This window comes from Corvus moneduloides, chromosome 3 (assembly GCF_009650955.1).
Source record: "Corvus moneduloides isolate bCorMon1 chromosome 3, bCorMon1.pri, whole genome shotgun sequence".
Lineage (NCBI taxonomy): Eukaryota > Metazoa > Chordata > Aves > Passeriformes > Corvidae > Corvus > Corvus moneduloides.
In genome coordinates this window covers 24,844,834-24,864,320 of record NC_045478.1, presented here as the reverse complement: position 1 = coordinate 24,864,320, position 19,487 = coordinate 24,844,834, and the positions used below count along the sequence as shown (strand labels likewise).

Sequence of the window (19,487 nt, the reverse complement as noted above, 5' to 3'; positions counted from 1 at the left end):
GGCCCATGGAAGAGGCCACAGTGGAGCAGGAGGAGGATGTTCCCTGAAGAAACCACAGCCTGTGGAAAGCCCACACTGGATCAAGGTAAAAGTGTGAGCCGCTGTGGATGAGCTCCAGCCCCCGTTCCCAGCATTGCCTAAGTGAAGAGGTGAAGGATTTGGGAAGGAAGGAATGAAGTTGAGCCTGGGGAAAAAGGGCTTTGGTTAATCTATCTTTTTTTCTCGGAGTCCAAACATATTTAAATTGGTAATAAAATAAACTAATTTTCCCCAAGTCAAATCTATTTGGCTCATGACCTCATGACACTAATTAGTAATTGATCTCCTTGTCTGTATCTTGACCTGGGAACATTTCTGTCTTATTTTCTCCTCCCATCCTGTTGATAAAGGTTAGTGAGACTGGGTGGTGGTCTGGTAGATGTCCAAGGCCAACCCATCACAAAGGCAATATTATATAAACTAATAAAATCAGAAATATATTCCAGGAATCCATACGGTCTGCCTTGAATTGCTTTTTCTTCACATGCCTAATAGCCTATAGAAATTATTCAGTATTGGTGATATCAGATGCCTGAAATATGGAAGGAGTTTGCTTAATTTTCATTGATAGTATGGTTCTAGGATAGCTTCCAGTTCAGCCAAATATGAGATACTACCTCTTGAACATTTTTCTTGTTTTGTACTTAATATTTGGTTTCTGTGATGTAGTGAGTTTTTTATGGAGAACTACAATAGATGGCTTAAAGCTTTAGTCCTCTTGGCTTGCCTTGTTTTCTGATGTGAAACTGATCAGCACAATCTTTTACGTAGTACCTGCAAATAACTTTGTGTTTTCATGTGGTAACGTGAATTTAATAAAGAATGAACTTACGGATTTTCTGTATATTAAATGACAATTTTAAGAACTGTATGTAAAAGCTGAGAAAATAGGACCCTGATAGCAGATGGCTCTTTGGTGTTTCATACGGCAGTTAATGACCTCTATCACTTTAGGGTAAAATGGCAGAAATATTAGGAGTTCTCCTTGTATGGATTTTGAGTGAGTGGGGAAAAAAATAAATCTGATTTTGTAATTTACTCCTGTCTTGCCCAGACTAGCTTGTAGGACAATTCATTGAAACTTAATTTACTTCATTATTAATTACATCGATCTGTTTGGCTAACAGCTTTTGCAAGAGGCATCTGATAGCTAATTTCAGGCAAGAATGTTTTCTGTTAGTCAAGTAAACTCTAGTTACCTCTTCTGAGAGTGCTAATGTATATATCAGACTCAATTCCAAAAATTTTTAACAGATCTGATTCTACTACTAGCAATAATTCATTATTACTAATAATTAATCTACTTCATAGATTTGAAAAAAATAAACAGTCCTCATTGATGCAGGGTCCTCCTTTTTTCTACAGATTTTTTTTGGCTCTTAAATTTCTGAAGAAAATTCATTAAACCTTGAAAAAATGTTGTCCCATGTGGTAACCTGAATACATCAGTGGAGTACAAGCAGCTGTAGGAATAAATAAACAAGCTAATATAATGGTGAAAATGTTTCTATTTTACCTTTGCAACTGCTCATTGGTTTTTGGTGATTGTGAAACCAGCACATACTCTTGTTAAAGCAGTCTGATCATATGATGCTTTTTGTTGGAAAGCTGTTTCTGATCGACCCACTTTGGAAAGCTTCATTTGCTTCATTTGACCATTTTGACTCTGAATGTGGTGCAAAATGTTTGTTAAAAATCTAGTGACTCTGGGAACAAGAATGTAGTTGTCCTCATTGGAGGGGAGAGGAACAAAACCTTTTTGTGTCAAGGTTGTCTTTAAAACACCTGCAAAGATAAGTTCATCTTTAACCATGCTTGAAGGCTTACCCATTTCTGTGTGGACAGCTGGGACTTGGTAAAAATTCATAACTATGCCTACACTCAGCAAAGGTACAATCCCTAGTAAACTTATGCAAAGAACCTAAAAATTTTTAGACTGATCCAATTGTACTTCTGTACTTGGAAACTGCTGAGTGTTCTTGTCCTTTCTTATGGCCGCTGCTTGTGATAGGGACTGTGCCTTCCATATTGGCCATGGAGTCATTGAATAATTTGGGTTAGGAGGGACTGTGGTTATTTGTTTTTGCCACCTGCTGACATTGGGTTAAGTCAATCATGCTGTTCAGGGCATTACTGAGTATCCAGCATCACCAGGGATGGAGATACCAGGTCTTCTCTGGGCACCAGTTTAAATATATCACCACTGTTGTGGTGGTGTGTTTTTTCTAATATGAAGTTGTGTTTTTCTAATACAAAGCCGTGTTTTTCATGTTGCACCTTACCCATTGCTTGCCATCTTCCCAGCACTTTTGGAAAAGACCTGTCTTTTTCTATATCACTCCAACAGGTAACTGAAGACGTCAGTAAGCTTGACCCTTTAAAATAACCTGTCATGTTTTAAGGACTTAAGAAATCTATTCTGTCTTCTCATACATAATTTTCTACAGATGCCTAACCATCTTTCAAACCCCCCAAAAGCCTTGTCACGTGGTTTAGTACCAGGAAGTCCAAGCATGTGCCTTCACAAGTAGAGAGCAGAGGAGTTCTGCTCAGTGGAGCCAAATGGACCTATTGCTATGCTACTGGAAAAAAGCCCTTATATTTATAGATATTATCAGTAGAAATGGCTGATCTGTGAAATTACAATGGAGAATGAAATATGTAGTTGTTTCCCCCCACCGTTTGCTTTTGGTTCCCCCGCCTCCTTCTTCTCCAAACAGAGTCTGAACTCAGTAGTGGTGCACCGCTCTGTTTTCTATTATAAGTTCTGTTTCTTTTGTACAGACAAGCCAAATATATACCATCTGTGGTTTCAGAGTATTTTAGTGTGTGCATTTTGTGCTGATTAATGCTGCTGAAAGTTAAGGAAGTAGCAATATTTTAAGCTTAAAGTATTGCCATATGCTCAGCATGAAGTAATGCAAGTTTATCAAATGACAATTTTATTAGCACAGGAACTTGAAATGATTCTGCTTCCTTAGCACACACACTTGTCTAAACAGTTCCCTTTCTGGTTGCTGTAAAAGCCTACATGTTAATTGCCAAACTACGTTTCCATGATAAAATAGTGTGTGAAGGTGTGTGATTTTTCTGTATGATGAAGTGAATGTGCAAGATACATTATGATTCATGACCTAGAACCACCTAACAAAATGTTAGTGCAGGGGTGTGTGGTGTGTGGAAAATGGCTTAGTGGGTTAAGAGTGGAATTCTGGAAATGTCTGAAGAATAACACACTAGATTTTCATCTGCTGCCTAGGTTTTGTTTGCACTCAATTTAGTGGCATTTGGTCTTGCTGAATTTATTAGAATACTATGAAAAGATGCTTTCAGAAATATTTCAGGCAAAAAGGCTACCATAGAGGCACCTAGGTAGTCTGATGAATTTTTCTACTAAAGACTTTTCTGTAAACTTTTTTTGGATTAGTGTAGTATAAAGACCTTGATAAAACATTTCAAGTTGATATACTTGAAGTTTCTCCGCATATTTGCCTTCTCCTATAGTAACAACCCACCCCTGAAGACGAGTGTAACACAGTTTCTCATTAATGGAAACCTTGGGGGGAGTTAGAGTTAAGCAAAACTGACTGATTGGTGTCTATATAGGTAGGGTTTATTTTAGAACAATTGCAATGGAAAGCAGATGTGTAGCCCTTTTCATTATTTTTATCTTTAGTAATATAGCAATGTAAAAGCATAAAATGAACACTTGAGAAAATGTATACAGAAAAGAAAGAGAGGAGAGGATAAGAGTAGAAAGATACCACTGCCCATGGATCCAGCAATGAGACTTGATTGTGCGTCTCTTGGTCAAAGTCTCAGTGGCCATCTTGGCCAGTTGCAGGTGGGGGAAGACCATGAAGCAGGATCTCAGTGGGTTCATTTAACTTCAGCTTTAGGTGCAAGGCCCAGGTACCACCCCTGTGGATGGGCATTTTACACTGTTGCATTTTACGCTGCATCTTGCACAGTGCTCTGGTGGAAGCCCCCAGAAATGAGTCCGGGCATGCTTCTGGAGTCATTGGTTTATGACACCTTCCAAGACTTTGCCTCTCATGTCAGCATGGTTGAGCCTGGTATGCCCCATCAGAAAGGGTGAATACCTTCAGGCCTACATATGAATGTCCCCTGTGAATGTAAATGTCCAACACCTTCCTCAGGTAAGGCAGGTGGGGGACAGTTTTACAACTGAGCCACTTGTGAAACAGGAGGACATTCATGGTAAAGAGCTCTGTGCTGCCTCTGCAGGGTCTGCTTCTTACCTGCCTTCTCCCTTACCTGGCTCAAAACCCAACACACATAAATCTCTCCTTGTCCCCCTTGGATGGGTGGGTGGGTGGGTTGGTGTGCAAACCTGGCCTGGCAAAGCACCCTGCTGCCTCCGCAAATGGCAAGAATGTTTTAAGTCACTACCCATTAACATTCTAGTGTCTCACACCTATAAGTCTTCAAAACCTTTAAGTGCACTGACTTAGGGTATAAAAGAATATCTTCCTTTAATGCAAATTGCAATGTCAGCCTAAAGAATGGTCTTCTAGTATTTCAAGGATGCTATAGAAAAAATTTTATTTGGCACCTAAGAATCCATATTGTAGGAGTAACGCTTACTATAATAGAATCAAAGCAGGTTGGAAATCATACCAAGAACTCAGGATGTCCACTCACGGTTCAGGTAAGTTCATTTATATGAACCAAATCCAGACCAAGTGGAGAAAACAGGAATGAGGTAGCAAAAGCTTTGTAGTTCTGCACTGATATAACTTTTTTTGGTGTTTTTATTGTGGGGTCTTTTTTTAGTTCTCCCATGTAGTGTGGAATGTTGAGGCTAGCTGCTTCTGACTCAAGCTGATTTTACTTTCTTCCCCTACAATGCATGCTAGTTTCCTGTAGTTTAGCAAGAAATGTTAGATCCAGGAAATACTGTAGTGCTATCCAAAAAAACCTCCCTTAAAACAAGAACTCTTTGAATCACTTCTCAAAGAAGAGAGAGACATATAAGTAAGATCAGAAAATACGCACCCTAAATTAATAATGAGCTGTCAGAGAGTACACTCCAGATGTAGGGCAAACGAGATAACCACTCTAATTTATTAAATAGAACAAGAGGCACATTTCCCTAAAAACTGCAACGTCTAGTGAAGGTGAGAGAACATACAAAAGCATGAACATAAGATATGGCAAGCCTTATGGTAGTTCTGCAGTTTGAAGACCGAGGGGAAAATCACCCTGGTTATTTCTGGAATTGGAGTAAATGAGGTGGAAAAGGATTATTAGGTTGACAAGCACACAGAAGGTAAAAAGATTAGAGCAAACAGCTAATTACCACATGGGAGACAATGTTGTTTAAAATGAAAGGAAGAAATTGCAGAAAGATTTTTGCTGATTTTGTTGCCTTGACTGTATGCCTTCATCTGTATTTAAAGCTCTTCTTACTTTGATCTCTGACTCTTCTATTTGTTTTCCAAAGCTCAAAATTGGAAAGAGATAGGGAACCACCTGACTGGTGTAATTGAAGCATGGAGTTCCTCTTATGTGTTTTTTATATATGAAAGTTGTCTTTAATAAACCTAATTTTTCAAAGAACATCTAGTTCAGTGGCACTGCTCTACTAGTATGTTGTTTACAGTTATTTCTCTTCTGTAGTTCTGGATGCCAATTAATGAACTATAACTTAATTGTACCATAAATTTCATGGGCAAGGTGGTTTTTTGTTTCTTTTTTAAAGACATGGATTGTCCTAACTACCTAGATCTGAAAAAGAGGCTTTTTTGGTTGGCTATTTGTGTTTATTTATTTGAGTTTTTTTAATTATCTATTTCAATTTCTAAGAAGCTCTTTCAGGGTGAAATTTGAACAAACTAGTTTTCTGGCAGGGTTATCCAATACATACTCAATCACATACTCCTATTGTACAATACAGAAATTAACTAGTGATTAACTAAGCTACCAGTATAGTTTTGTTTTTGTGGGACAATAATGGTGTCTTTCATCTTACTTATGAGAAAATAATCATTAAAAAAAATCTCACTAGTATCAGCCAGGTCTAAAAAATTGTGTTTAGTGATTTTCAGTAAAGGATCTAAACATTTTTCCTCAATCTATTTTACCCTCAAAAAAAATCCAGATTTTGGGAAATTGTCTTATAATCAATATTGCAATGTAATTATACCTTATCCAAAATTCTATTTTGTATGTAAAGGCAAGACTACTAATAAGAGGGGAAATGTTAGTTAATTTTTTCTGAAGTTCTTAAATGGAAGTGTGGTGGTTTTGTTTGTTTTCCAGTCAGTTAATGTTTATCACACTGAACATATGACATCCATGTTTTTTCTGAAGCAGTACCTGGAGGATGGACAGGATAGTCTAAGCTATGTAAAATTGTATGAAGTATCTCTGAGTGAGTCAAGGCCTGAATATCTACTTCTGGGTGTCTTAAATTTACCTGTCTTCATCTTAAAATGAGTCCTAACAAAAAAACTCTTTAGTAGATACAAACAGGTCTTTCTTTCACTTTTTTCTGGAGAGTGCATAGATCTGTTAACCTAGGAGAGTTTTAAAGCTCAAGGATATATTTGAAATTTTGCAGTGAATGTTTGGAGATGCATCAGGGTAAAGTCCATAATGTGTTTGCAGTTTGGAAGTAAAAACATCATGTTTATCATAATTCTCATCACATCTACTGATGGCCTTTATAATAAAAATTTTAGTAACTTGTGCCTTTTTATTGCACAGGTTATCTGGATTTCAGCTTCCATCATCTATTGTGAGCACAGGATCTATCCTCACCCTCTGTTTCACCACAGATTTTGCTGTCAGTGCCCAAGGCTTCAAAGCTATCTATGAAGGTAAGAACTCTTCTTACCTTGTGTTCACTATACTCGATACATGTTTTTCATGTTGAAATGTGATGTTTCAATTCTGTTTGAGATTTGAGTAATTGGCTGCTATTGCATTAACTGTGGGGTTTATTTTGTAACATACTTAAAATGTTATTTTATCATGACCACAGTTTTGAATTTTAAATTTAATTTAAACTGATACTGCAATTGCTGCCAGAGTTTTCAACAAAATTTGTCAGGCCTCCAAAGCTGGATTCAGAGATAGATTCATTTAAATGGTTTTCTTATTATTTCCTAAATTTTTTTTTTGGAGGCATCTTTAGGCAATGTCTAAGTTAAGGGGTGTAATGATAAAAATGAGAGGAGATAAGGATCCTAACTGGTCTTGAAAATGAATAACTAATCTTGTCCTTGTGGAAAATTAAAAAGACAACAGAAATATATGTATAAATAAAATTAAAAACAGAAAAGAGTTGACACTTACTCTGTGGAAGGTGTTAGCCTGCAGTTCTTGTTAGAAATAAGGCCAAGCATTTCTTTTGGATACCAAGAATTATGTTCATAAGACGGGAATGATACCTTTTGTATAGCTCAAAGTATTAAGGAAATGGTTTTACGAGAACTGCAGCCATTGTTGGGGAAAGTTAACAGATACAGTGATATTAAGTCGCTTATTGGATAATGAGGTTGTTTTGAATGTAATTCAGGATTGTTTTCAAACTGAGTGTGTGGTGTTGCTTTGGTTGTTTTGGGGTATTGTGTGTGTTTGATTTTTTTACTGCTTTTTTTTAATTAATGGAAAGGCAGGGTTTCTAATACTTAAAGTTGTAGTCGTAGCAATTTTCCGATTACTTCTCAAACTCCAAGTGATTTTTTTCAGTGTTTTCATAGATCTAATCCTTGGTTGATAGTGTTTATTCTGAAAATTTTGCCTACAATCAGTTAAGTGCCTGAAATGTTTCTATTGATGCAGCTGATATGGAACTGAATCTAGAAAGTAGTATGGTTTGATGGTAGCTCTTTACTAGGAATAGAATTTGCAAGTGTGTAAATCCATTACATTGGTCACCACTTTAGAGAAAGTCACAGTACCTTAGAGATAGCAGGTGTACCTTCAGATGCTTTGTGAGTTTTGATCATGTTTCTCCTAGAACTCTTGAAACTTTACCTCCCTTTCTTGACAGTGCTGAAGTCTACTCCATATTGATAGGTATCTTTCTTTCATATCTCATTAATGTTTTGAAATGATAGTGTTTTTTAAAGCATCTTATTGAATTTAATATGCATATTGAGGGGATTACAGAGGTGTGAAAGACAGCAGCATAGGAGGTGTCATGAGTAGCTCAGATTGTTTTTGTTTTGAGCTTTTTCTGTTTGGGTGGGCAGCTCACAGTATGTCTTTCCTTAGTAGCTATTCCTCCCTTCCTTTGTCCCCCAAAGCCTTATCACCTGGTAAGTCAGCTAATCAGTCTTTTATTTTTTAACTGATATGAGTGCCATGAGAAAAGACTAAGAAAGTTTCATTGCAATAGTCTTTATAAGCTTTACTAAGTAAATTGAGAAAGATCATCAGAAATCATGAACACACCAGGAACTGTTTTTGTTGCCTCAATAGGAAGCTGCATTCCATGTACCTGTATTGTTCTGTTCTATGAGATGCATGGAGTAGCATAATTCATCCTTTTATGTAATCTGAGCAGTTTGTTTTTCATATTGAAAAGGACAGTGAAAAAGGCTAAAGGACATCTCTCGACTGTCAACTTAGAAACACATGCATGGAGCCACAGGCTGTAATATAATGACACTTCCTGCTGGCCTTCTTTCTTGTAAAAACCCCAGCAGGAAGAGCTGTAATTAACAGCAACAGAGAACACCACTTTCTGGTTAAACAACACTGCCCCCTTTCAGATTTAGGGCTGTAAACCTGGTGTTGTCAATGAACTTTAAATTGACTTCAAAATATGACATCTAACTCTGGAAAAAGTGGTAAATGTCACTCAAGTGACAGCATTTCAGTGTACAGACAGGCAGTGGGTACTGATGGTTCTGGAAGGAGTTGTAGCAGTGAGGGTTTAGGTGTTTTTTTGTGAAGGCTTGGAATGATTTCTGCTGCAATGGCCAGCTGACTTGCCCATAATTTAAGAACTTCCCTAAACTACCTGTTTTTAATGGTGACTGCTTCTGGCTCCTGTGTCATATGTGATTTTAAGACAGACGTTCAGTTCCTCTAGGACAGGGGAATACATACCAGATATTATCAGCCAGTAGAAGTCTTTATAATCACTCTGCCAGCTACCCATCCCTGGCTACTTGCCTTCCTAATCTATATGCCTATCCCTGGTTTTGGCCAGCTCTTTCATTCTTCTCTTGAGTAAGTGAATTACCATTCACTTGGAAGCAAGGGAAGCACTGAAGTGCTACTGAATGCTGCTGCCAGCTGAGAGTTTGGGGTATTATGGGTTAGGAATGCAGAGTTTGAAAAACTCAGTAGGGCACTACACTAAACCAGGAAAGAAGGCAAGTGAACCACTTCAGTGGTGATTGAATGGCCTCTGAAGTTGCACCCACACTTGGTATCCCTAGCAGAGAGAGAGCATTACATCCCTTCCCCTTGACTAAGGTTCTGACCTGTGCCTTTTACTTGGTATATTCTTCATTTATGACCTCAGTTACTATGCAACAATGACATAACTGGATCCTTTGTGTTGTTAAAATAGAGAAATAAGTTATGAATCAAGCTAGTTTAACCACATTATGGCACTGTAAGCCCTTGAAGATTGGTAGTACTTATGTGACTTAGCCTGCTGTCACCCATATACCATGTGAATATTAACATTACTAGCTAAATAATAAAACTAACTAAATAAATTTAGTTACATAATGAAATCAGATCTTTGTGGCAGTAGACTAGAGAGTTTTAACAAGACACTGATGTAGTTGGGCAGTTACTGAGTTCTTAGGCTGAAATGTAGGTTTCTTTACTGTATCATTACTTCACTAGATTTATGTGTGAGTTTCTGAGATTCTCTAATATTTTTAACTAATAATACTTTAATTTTTCTCAGTGATCATATCAGCAGTCTAAATTCTGGTACTGATGAAAACTTGAACTATTCTTATTTTCTGAAAATTATCTGTGTAAGTTTCAAACATGATTAAATCAGTGAAAATAACTATGAACTTCAGAAGTAGTAAGTTCAGTATATAGTATCTGTCAGCTTAATACGCTAAATGATTTATTGACCATTACAATCATTGTTTCATATATAAACATAAGGTTTTAGCAATGGAATTGGAGAATTGAGGGATAGCTCCTCTTTCTGTAATGTGTGGTTGTTTTTTATAATTGCAGTGGTTTACACCATAGGAAATATATTTTGGCTTTGCAGGGACTGCAGAAGGAGAAAACAAAGTACTTGTACTTGTGCAATTTTGCTTAATTCCCTGTTAAAATCAGTTTGATTCCTACATTTCTAGAATGAAGTTAACAAGCCATTTTTTAAAAAGGCTATATACAGAATTAAAAAATCAGCATTGCTAAATCATTGTAGTAATTTTCTTTGAAAAGTCAGAAGTATTCCTCTCATACAGAAAACTATGACAGCAGTATCTGAACTGCTATGCATATGTATAATTTGAGTAATGCATGGTCTTTCTTCTATCAAGGTACCATGGCCTGCCATTCAGGGAATCCAGCTGTCAAGTGGAAAAGAGCTGGTGAAAGTACAAAACTAATGTCATAGTGTATTTCTAGTCATCAGCATAAAATGAAATATCATGGGGTTTAACTTATATTTGGATACACTAGTGTCTGCTGCTAAACATTTAGATGCCCTCTAAGGTTAACAATCCTTGGTTCATTTTCATGTTTTTTGGTTGGGTTTTTTTGGTGGTTTTCTTTGTTTTTGTTTGTTTTTGTTTTGGGTTTTTTTGTGTGTGGGTGTATGTGGTTGTTTTTGTCGTTTCTTTGTAGTGTAGAATTGGTGGACAGTGTTTAAACAACAAGCCAGATGTACTGGACTTGGTGTTTGTTTGTACCTTTCCTTGACCTCTGTTCTACAGCAGCAGCTGTTCCTCACCAGAAAAAGAGCTCTTGAATCTCCCTCTATTCTACTTGCCCTCAGGCCATATTTCCCTTTTTCTTTTTTTCTTTGATTTCTCAAAGCTTTCTGCTCACACCCAGCATTAACATTTATACTGTCAGTTACCTCATCCTCCCTTATGCAACTTCCCAAAGCTTCTTTTTAAATCCTTTTTAACATCAACAGCAGAAAGTAGTGATGCACTTGCATGGTATATAGTCTTTGAAGAAATCTTCTTTTTTTTTTCACCTCTTGCTGCTCTTGTTCTTCCTGAGTATCTGTTACATGGTGGGCGATTGTTTTGTTTTGGTTGTTTTTGTCTTGTTTTTGATTTCTTTTTTGTTTGGTTTGGGTTTTGTTGTTGTTTTTGTGTTTGGTTGGTTTTTTTTATGGTTCAATACTTTTGGCTATATAAACAAAAGACTTGAAAAATTTCCCCAATCAACTTGGTATGATTCTGTGAGTTTGCCAAGGTAATTTTCCCAACACTGTGATTTTTCTAGTCAACATGTACCCCAGTGAAGATAATGGACCTCTAGACTCAACCTAATGTTTGTTGGGTTTTGCTTGTTTCCCTCCCTGAAGTACCAAAGTACCTTTTCTGCACTCGGTTTAAAGAGTAAAAATTTGCTTGTCATTTAGTCAGTGCTTGAGCTACTTCCTACTTTTTGTCCATGAGTCTAGTTAATGGCTATGTAGTTCTCCCAACAAACCTTGGTACAATGATGAGACTAGTTACTCTCTGGGAATGGATGAATAATTCAATGAATAATCTGAGGCAAATATTTCAAGTAGGAAGCTAAATTGGCAAGAAAATACCAACTTTAAGCAACTTGTATGCATAATGATCCCCTACTATTCAGTGTGAGATGAGTCTCCTGAATCTTCAACCATCGCCAGTTAATCTCTGTGGTTTAGTCATGGGTGCTCTTTTATCTATTAGACAATATTTAATTTTCATAGAATCATAGAAGATTGGAAGAAACTGTAAAAATCATCTAGCTCAAAACCCCATCACCACCATGGGCAGGGAGCCCTTCCATTAGCAGATTCAATAATTGGAACAATTTTGATTGTTTCAGTGATGTGAAACTGTGAATGACTTGTGAACATAAGTGGATTAGTAAATCCAGCTCAGAAAAGCTCCAAAAGATTATAATGAATATCTAACGATGAAATCAAGAGTTATGCAGTTTGTTCTATATTCTCTTGCATGGGTTTTGGGAAGGATTGGGTTTGTCACTCCCAAACCTGTAAGTATTTTCTCTTCTGCTGTGGTTTTTGGAGAAAGAAGCAGTGTAAATTCTATTAATTTAATCTTTTTAAATGTTAAAGGCACAAACTGTCTTTTTCTTAGCTTTTCTTTAGTAAGAAAACTTTACTAATCTTAATGCTGTAGTAAAAGCTGCTATTGTTGTAAATGTAGTATTGACAGCTTTGTCTGTTAGTGTAATTTGCTGTAAGACCTTTTAATAGGCTGATATATTTCTTTTTCTATTTTTAGTTAAATCGTATTTTGGTAGTCTCTTCAATCTGAGATTTTTGTTGAACCTTTTATCAATATGTGTTTGTGTATGCACATGGTGAAGTAAACCAAAAACTTTAAATAGTGAAAGCAGAGACTGAAATAAGACTTTTTTTTTTGAGGCTTGAATTTGTAGCTGTACCTCTTTGGAATGACAGTAATTGTTTTCTGAGAATGAATTTGGGTAAAAACTTCCTTCGTCAATTACAGTCCTTGAAAAGGAAAAGGGTTTTTTTTTCTTTCTTTAGCAAATTTTCATTAAATTAACATGTTTCTGGAATGGTATCATATTAATGGCTGTTAATGATGACATACAGGAAAGAAATCATAATGCAGTTAAAAAAACTCCTGATATTTCAGGTATCACACCATGCCATAGTTAGTAGCAGGAAAATCTCAGGGCAGAAGAGGTCTAGCAGGGCTGTGAGCCTGTTCTATAAGAACTCTGCTACCTAATCTAGAATATCAATGATTTAGATATCAAAGGAGTTTTAACAATATCAGCTAAGAAAATTATTTTTAATCCTACGTGTGTTCAGAAAACTTCTGAAAAATGAAACGCTGTGTTTGTGAGGAGAGATAGATAAAATAGTCTGCTTGTGTTTTGAAGTGTATGAATGAATCTTCATCAGTTAAAGAAATGAAATTCCTTTCACTTAATGTTGCATTTCAGCAATATTCAAAGGACCAGGATGGAATGCTATTTCCTTAAAATGTTCAAGGGCATAAATTTCCCAATTTGAAGTTCTAGGAAATTCTTTCCTAGAAAAAAAAGGCACTGTACTGAAAATTGTAATGGAATACACCCTACTTGAATTGGCCAAAAAATTAAATTAAATATTGTAGGTCTCATTATTAAGCCCTGAATTTTGTATCTAAAGGAAGAATAACTTTTATGTTATGCTATGACAATTATGTTAGTCAATTTATAAGCTATTCCAGTTGTGTTCTGCTTTCCATATTTCACCCAGGCTCAATCTTTCCAGCTCGATTCTTAATGAGGAAAAGACATCCTTCATGTGGCTAGTAGCCGTTTCAAAAGGAATTACATGTTTTAAGATAAGTTCTTGGAACTGTCTTTTTGGCTGCCTCTGATTCTGGAAGGGATTATTTTGTGCCTTCTGGTGACTTACTGATCCATGTAAGAGCAACAGTGATGTTTGTCCTTGGTGCATGAATCACTAACAAACACACTGCTGGTGGTTCATACCTTGTTACGGTTTAGTGGACTTGTAACCTCCCTCCACAAAATTCTTACTTCTGCTACTATTTGAGATCACAAACCCAAAATGTTTTGGTTGAAGTGGGCTTGCTAGAGGGAAAGATTAAGGAGTTGGTCCTCTGCTACTATGAGGTGCCAGTCCTAAACCAGAACAGCACATTCTAGCATGGAAAACAGAAGTGGAAAGTCAGTGCTGTAACAGGATTGTTTCTGTGTAGCCTAAATAACTTGCTACAGTGGTTTCATGTCCCTGCTACATCCTGAGAGATCATCATCCCAGCTGTGCTGATATTAATATCCAGTTTCATGTTCTTTCTTGTCTGTCATCGCTGATATGTGTTCGTATGACTAATATTAACTTGTGAAAAACACGAAAAGATTTTTTGAAATATCACAATTATCTAAGTGCAGTCATTGCCTTATATGAATGAGCATTAAGATTATTGTTGTGATTTAGTCCTGGTGGGCAGCTGAGCACCACACAGCCACTTGCTCACCAGCCCCACAGTGAATGGGGGAGAGAATTGGAAGGGTAAAAGTGAGAAAATTGGTGGGTTGAGGTAAAAACAGTTTAATAGTTAAAGCAAAAGCAGCATGTGCAAGCAAAGCAAAGTAAAGATTTCATTCACTGCTTCCTATCAGCAGGCAGGTGTTCAGTCATCTCCACAAAAGCAGGGCTCTATCACGTCTTTGGTTACTGAGGAGGACAAATGCCATCACTGCCCAACATCTGCAACATCCCAACAGCTGCAATGGCAGCCCTAGCCAGACTCCACCCCTGCCCACTTGGTTGCTGAGCATGATGCCTTTGGTCAGATGGGGTCAGCTGTCCCAGCTGTGTTCCCTCCCAACATCTTGTGCACTTCCAGCCCAGTCGTTGACAGGACAGAAGAGGCCTTGACACTGTGTAAGCTCTGCTCAGCAATTTTGTGAAATATCCCTGCATTATCAAGACTGTTTTCATCACAAATCCAAAACCCCACACTAGCTACCATGAAGAAATTTAATTCTCTCTTAGCTGGAACCAGTACAAATGTGCAGCATGATCTAAAAATCCTGTAGATCAGTGTTGTAGGTAGCTTAAAAAGAAACCCTAAACAAACAAAAAAACTTCCAAAATAAGCAAACCCCACTCCTACTGAATAGAAAGAGACTAACTTTGCCTGTCCTGTTCAAAATGCTCTAGTTCTATCTGGACTTTAATTTTTGAAGTTACAATATATTCTCTTGCAGCTGCAATAGTTTGATAAACAAACAAGGTCAAAACTTCCATAATTCTAAAATTGTGTTGGAATTTTTTGGGTTTTTTAATTCATCCATATAAGGAATTTATGGAATTCATCTCTTATCCAAGTGCTTTTCTGAATCAAGCCATGCAATATGACTCAACAGAGTTGGCATTTTTGTTTGTTCCATTTTACAGCCAAATGGGATTTGGTGGAATAACTTCTTTTGTTCATAGCCCTGCAGATTTGCTGGAGATAGAATTTTAGCTAGGCAGCCTGTGTCCTTCCCTACTCACTCCATATTTATTGCAAACAGCAACTGATGCTAAATATCAGGATTCCAGGAGTTAAAGAAGGAACCTGTTTTCTGTTCAAAACTCCATTTTACTTCAACTTTCAGCTCTGGGCTTAGTCTCTTCCTCTTTACCAATGTGGAAGTTAAAACAGTGCCAGCGTCTTGTGCATGTTGCCAAACTACTCACAGGAGATTTTTGATGCATTTATCCCCAGGCTTCTATTTGGTTGAAAAGTTAAATCCTAATTTCTTTTCTAGTTACTGGATATACTCAGTAGGGTCAGCTTGTCTTCAGATGGTCCCAGATGGAATACAACTGCCACTTACCTAGATTTTAATGAATCTGACTATGACTTGCTTCATTTGTGGTCTGATTTGTAAAGCAAGTTGTTTTTTCCTTTGGATGGCACAAAATAGGGAAAGCTGTAATGGGCTTTTCTACTCTTGGATAATAAAAATGCATTTCCAGCATTTCTGCTGGTTCTGGTTTGTTGTAGTCTTTCTTTTGTTTATATTTTTTTTTGTTATCTATTTTCCTTAACTTAAAGTAGTATCACTTTTTATTATGGAAACTGTTGCCTTTATAAAAAAGTCTCTGCATCTTAGTAAGAGTTACTGTTGATAACTACTCTGTATTTATTATGAATCTGCTTGCAATGGCAAAGATGACTTAGGGATTTTATGTCTTTTGTTGCAAAAATAAAAGAAAATGAAAAAATCCTTATCTCATCTGGGATCATTGTTTGCAGATTTTTATTCTTTTAAACTGGAAAAAGGTGTAGTGTGATGCAGAGTTGAATCAGTATTTCTGGAATAAACCCCTGTGGGTTATTGGGATAGAAAATAGGAATTTGGATTTGCTTTGTTACTGTAGCCAGCAGCTGTTATCCTGATTAATTAAAGGTTGTATAATTTGCTGTGTTAGATGGATAGTTAGCATATAAATACAGTCACATACCTTGCTTTTCATCTTCTCTTGTATAACTAAACCGTTAATAATTGCACTTTGAATTACTTTGTTTTTCATATCCTTCCCATATATTGAAGGTTTCATTTGCATAACTTTTCATGTTTTTCTTTTGCAGTTGGGATAATAAGGCAGATAGATGGAAGTTTGCAATAAAATATACTCATCAAAACAAACATGTCTAAATTTTTACCAAGGTGCTGATCTTGCTTAGTAATGAAGAAAATAGCTGGTATGTCACCAGCTTGTTAATTGTGAAGAAAGGGCGTAGGTTGCTTATAGTACACATAATGTAGACACTGCATTTTAACTGAAATTTTTGAGATTTGTTCAAATCTATTATGTGATCGTCATCTCTATGTTTTTGTACTATCTATTGGACTACTTTGTGTATTGCATATCTAAATAGCGGTCCTTCACCCAAGTAACCCCATTAACTTCTTAAGGTATATGTGTTGCTATAAATGAGTCTGCAAAACCATTTAGAGTGCTTGTTAACTCTGTATTTTGTATTTGTACCCTTTAACACTTGGAAATCTTTTATCTTGTATATAGTGGAAGACTTCCTAAAATATTTACAGAATTATTTATGCATGGAATATTTTCGAGAAATTTTGCCTTAAGGTTCTTTGAAGCTGGCTTATAGGATTGACTTGAAAAGGGCCATAGGAGGCATGGAAGGTCACACAGTCTCCTTGACTGTATTAGATCTGTGCCTTTCTTACACTTGCTTAACAACAAGGCATATCTGTATTGTGTCAGTGAATTGTAAGCCTGAAGTCACAAGAATGTTAAAGCAACAATTTTGACTATGCAAAATCTTACATATGGGGAAAGAGTTAGCATTCTTTCTGTGTGTATGTCTGTAAACCCAGAATTTTTAGAGTAATCAGTCTTGAGTGTCTACTCAATATTAGTCCAGATGAAATTTTTACAGAAAATCAAAAAGAACAAGAATGAAGTCAGAGTTGCACAAAAAATTCTTGGTTTCTGCTCTTTTTCCTAGTATTATGCTTATCCTTCCCCTGCTCATCTGGGTCCACTAGTTGATGCTTTCTTCTTCCCCAGTTTTAGGATGCACTTGAGGTTATTTGTACTTAAAGGGATTTTATATGTTTTCTCTTTCTTCCATGGTCTGCAGTTCCACATATCACCCATACTTATTTAATACAGTGTCCCATGCATGTTAGCTACTACTTATTTGGTTTTTTGTTACTCATAAACCCAGTTTTGTCTGGGTCTGCATTTCTGTAGTAGACTATGGGTGAGTTGTTCAACTAGAGTTGTGGTCTCTCTAGTACCAAGTCTTTGTTTCATCTCTTACTGTTCCTATACATGTATTTCTCTGGACTGCATCCTTTATCTCTGCTTCTCAAAGACTCAAAGCAGGCTTGTATTTCTCTGAACCATGTCATTGTGCCAGTTGCAAAATACTTCATTCTGCATAGACTATTTGCTACAGCTATTAATTTAAAGCTCTGGTTGTACCATCAGAAAAAAAAGGAAGGAAAAAAAAAGAGAAAACCAAATTAGCCTTAGACAGCCAGTCAATTAGAAAAATTCCTATCACAGCTAAATGAAGTAAAGCAAAGCTGCAGGCAAGTTGGAGAATTTCATACAGGGTGAACCTGACTGTAGCAAGCATTGGTCCTGAGGCCTTGCAATCCCTTTACAAAACTTGTGGTCCGTTACAGAGGATGGCAGTACTGGATTACAGGGTTTCACAGTCATAAAACATGGTGTGCATAAAACAGTTACTTTCCTGATACAGCTTTAGTTTTCAAATTTGCCTGTTTTAATTAAAGTTCTCATTAGAACTCTCAGAGAACTGTTGAGTGTGAAATCCTTGCCTGGTCCCTGTACTACCAGGCAGCTAGGGTGACCCTTGCCTTGATGCCTTGATGGGGCTACCTAAAAACAGAGGCTAGGCAAAATTAAGAAAATAAAAGTGAGTATATTTATTGAAGGGTCTTCAGGTACACTTCAGACAGTCCAAGCCCCAGGGGCTAGACCCAAAATGGATGCCCAGCTCACAAGTTTTCATACTTGTATAAGTTTGATCCATTTGCATATCGGGAGTTAATTCTCCAATTACAGCTTCAGGTAATGAAGTTATTAATCCAAGTTTCTTTCCCCCCTAACCCACTGTTGTTTAAATTTCTCAGGGCCTAAGACAGCAAGGTGTCCTTGAGTTTCAGGCCTAGAGAGGATTTGTTTAGTCTGACCAGAATGGGAGAACAGTAGCTAATGGGCTATATGGAGTTTTTAGAATTATGCACTAAAGAATTATAGGATATGAAAAATATAAAAGCTAAAATCCTAAGGCATCAACCTGACTAGCTCCCTAAATTTGTGATAGCTGGATACCGAGGTATTCATAAAAGACTATAATCATTAAATATTTCAAAAGCCAGTTAATATTAGAAGCCTGTGTTAACATTAGAGAAATAATCTCAAAGCAGAGGTGTCTGTTTGTCTTTTTTGACCTTACAATGCAATTTGAAGGACTACCTTAGCTGTCTGTAAGCTGAGCATTTTAATCATAGAACAGTTTGGGTTGGAAGGAACCTTAAAGATCATTTAGTTCCAACACCCTGCAGTGAGCAGGGACATCTTTTACTACATCAGATTGCTCAAAGCCCTGTCAAACCTGACCTTGAATGCCCCTAATGATGGGACATTCACAACTTCCCTGAGCACCCCGTTCTAGTGTTTCACCATAATCATTGTAAAATATGTTCTTATAGCTAATCTGAATCTACTCAATCCTTTAAAACCCCATCACTCTCCCTAACACTTCAGACCTTGTTAAAGAGTTTCCCTCCATGTTTCTTACAACTTTAGGGATTGAAAGGCCCCAGTGGGATGTCTCTGGTATCTTCTCTATGCTGAACAACTCAAAACCTCTCAGACTTTCTTTACAGGAAAGGTGTTTTGTGACCTCTCCCTGGACCTGCTCAAAGAGGTCTGTGATGTTCTTGTACTGGGGCCTCCAGACCCGAATGCTGCATTCCAGTTGGGGTCTTACGAGAGCAGAGTAGAAGGGAAAAATCCTCTACCTCACCCTGCTGGTCACACTGCTTTTGTGGTAGCTCAGAATGCGATCGACCTTCTGGCCTGTAAGTACACGTTGCCTGCTCACATCCAATTTCTTGTTCACCGCTATTCCTGGATCCTTCTTCACAGGGCTGTTCTTAATCCATTCATTCCTTAGGACGCGCTGATATCAGTGAGTGCCCTGACCCAGTTGTAGGACTTTTTACTTGGCCTTGTTGGATTTCAGGAAGTTTCC

The 19,487-nt window shown here is 37.1% G+C and overlaps 1 protein-coding gene across 2 annotated transcripts in view; it reads left to right on the top strand.

Annotated features, from left to right (window-relative positions):
• Positions 1–19,487, top strand: part of CSMD1 (CUB and Sushi multiple domains 1) — a 1,116,713-nt gene that overhangs the window by 339,895 nt on the left and 757,331 nt on the right. For both annotated transcript variants that reach the window (XM_032104597.1, XM_032104596.1), the window contains exon 3: positions 6,772–6,884. In XM_032104597.1, the coding sequence (XP_031960488.1) occupies positions 6,772–6,884 (113 nt within the window). The remainder of the gene's footprint in view (positions 1–6,771; positions 6,885–19,487) is intronic.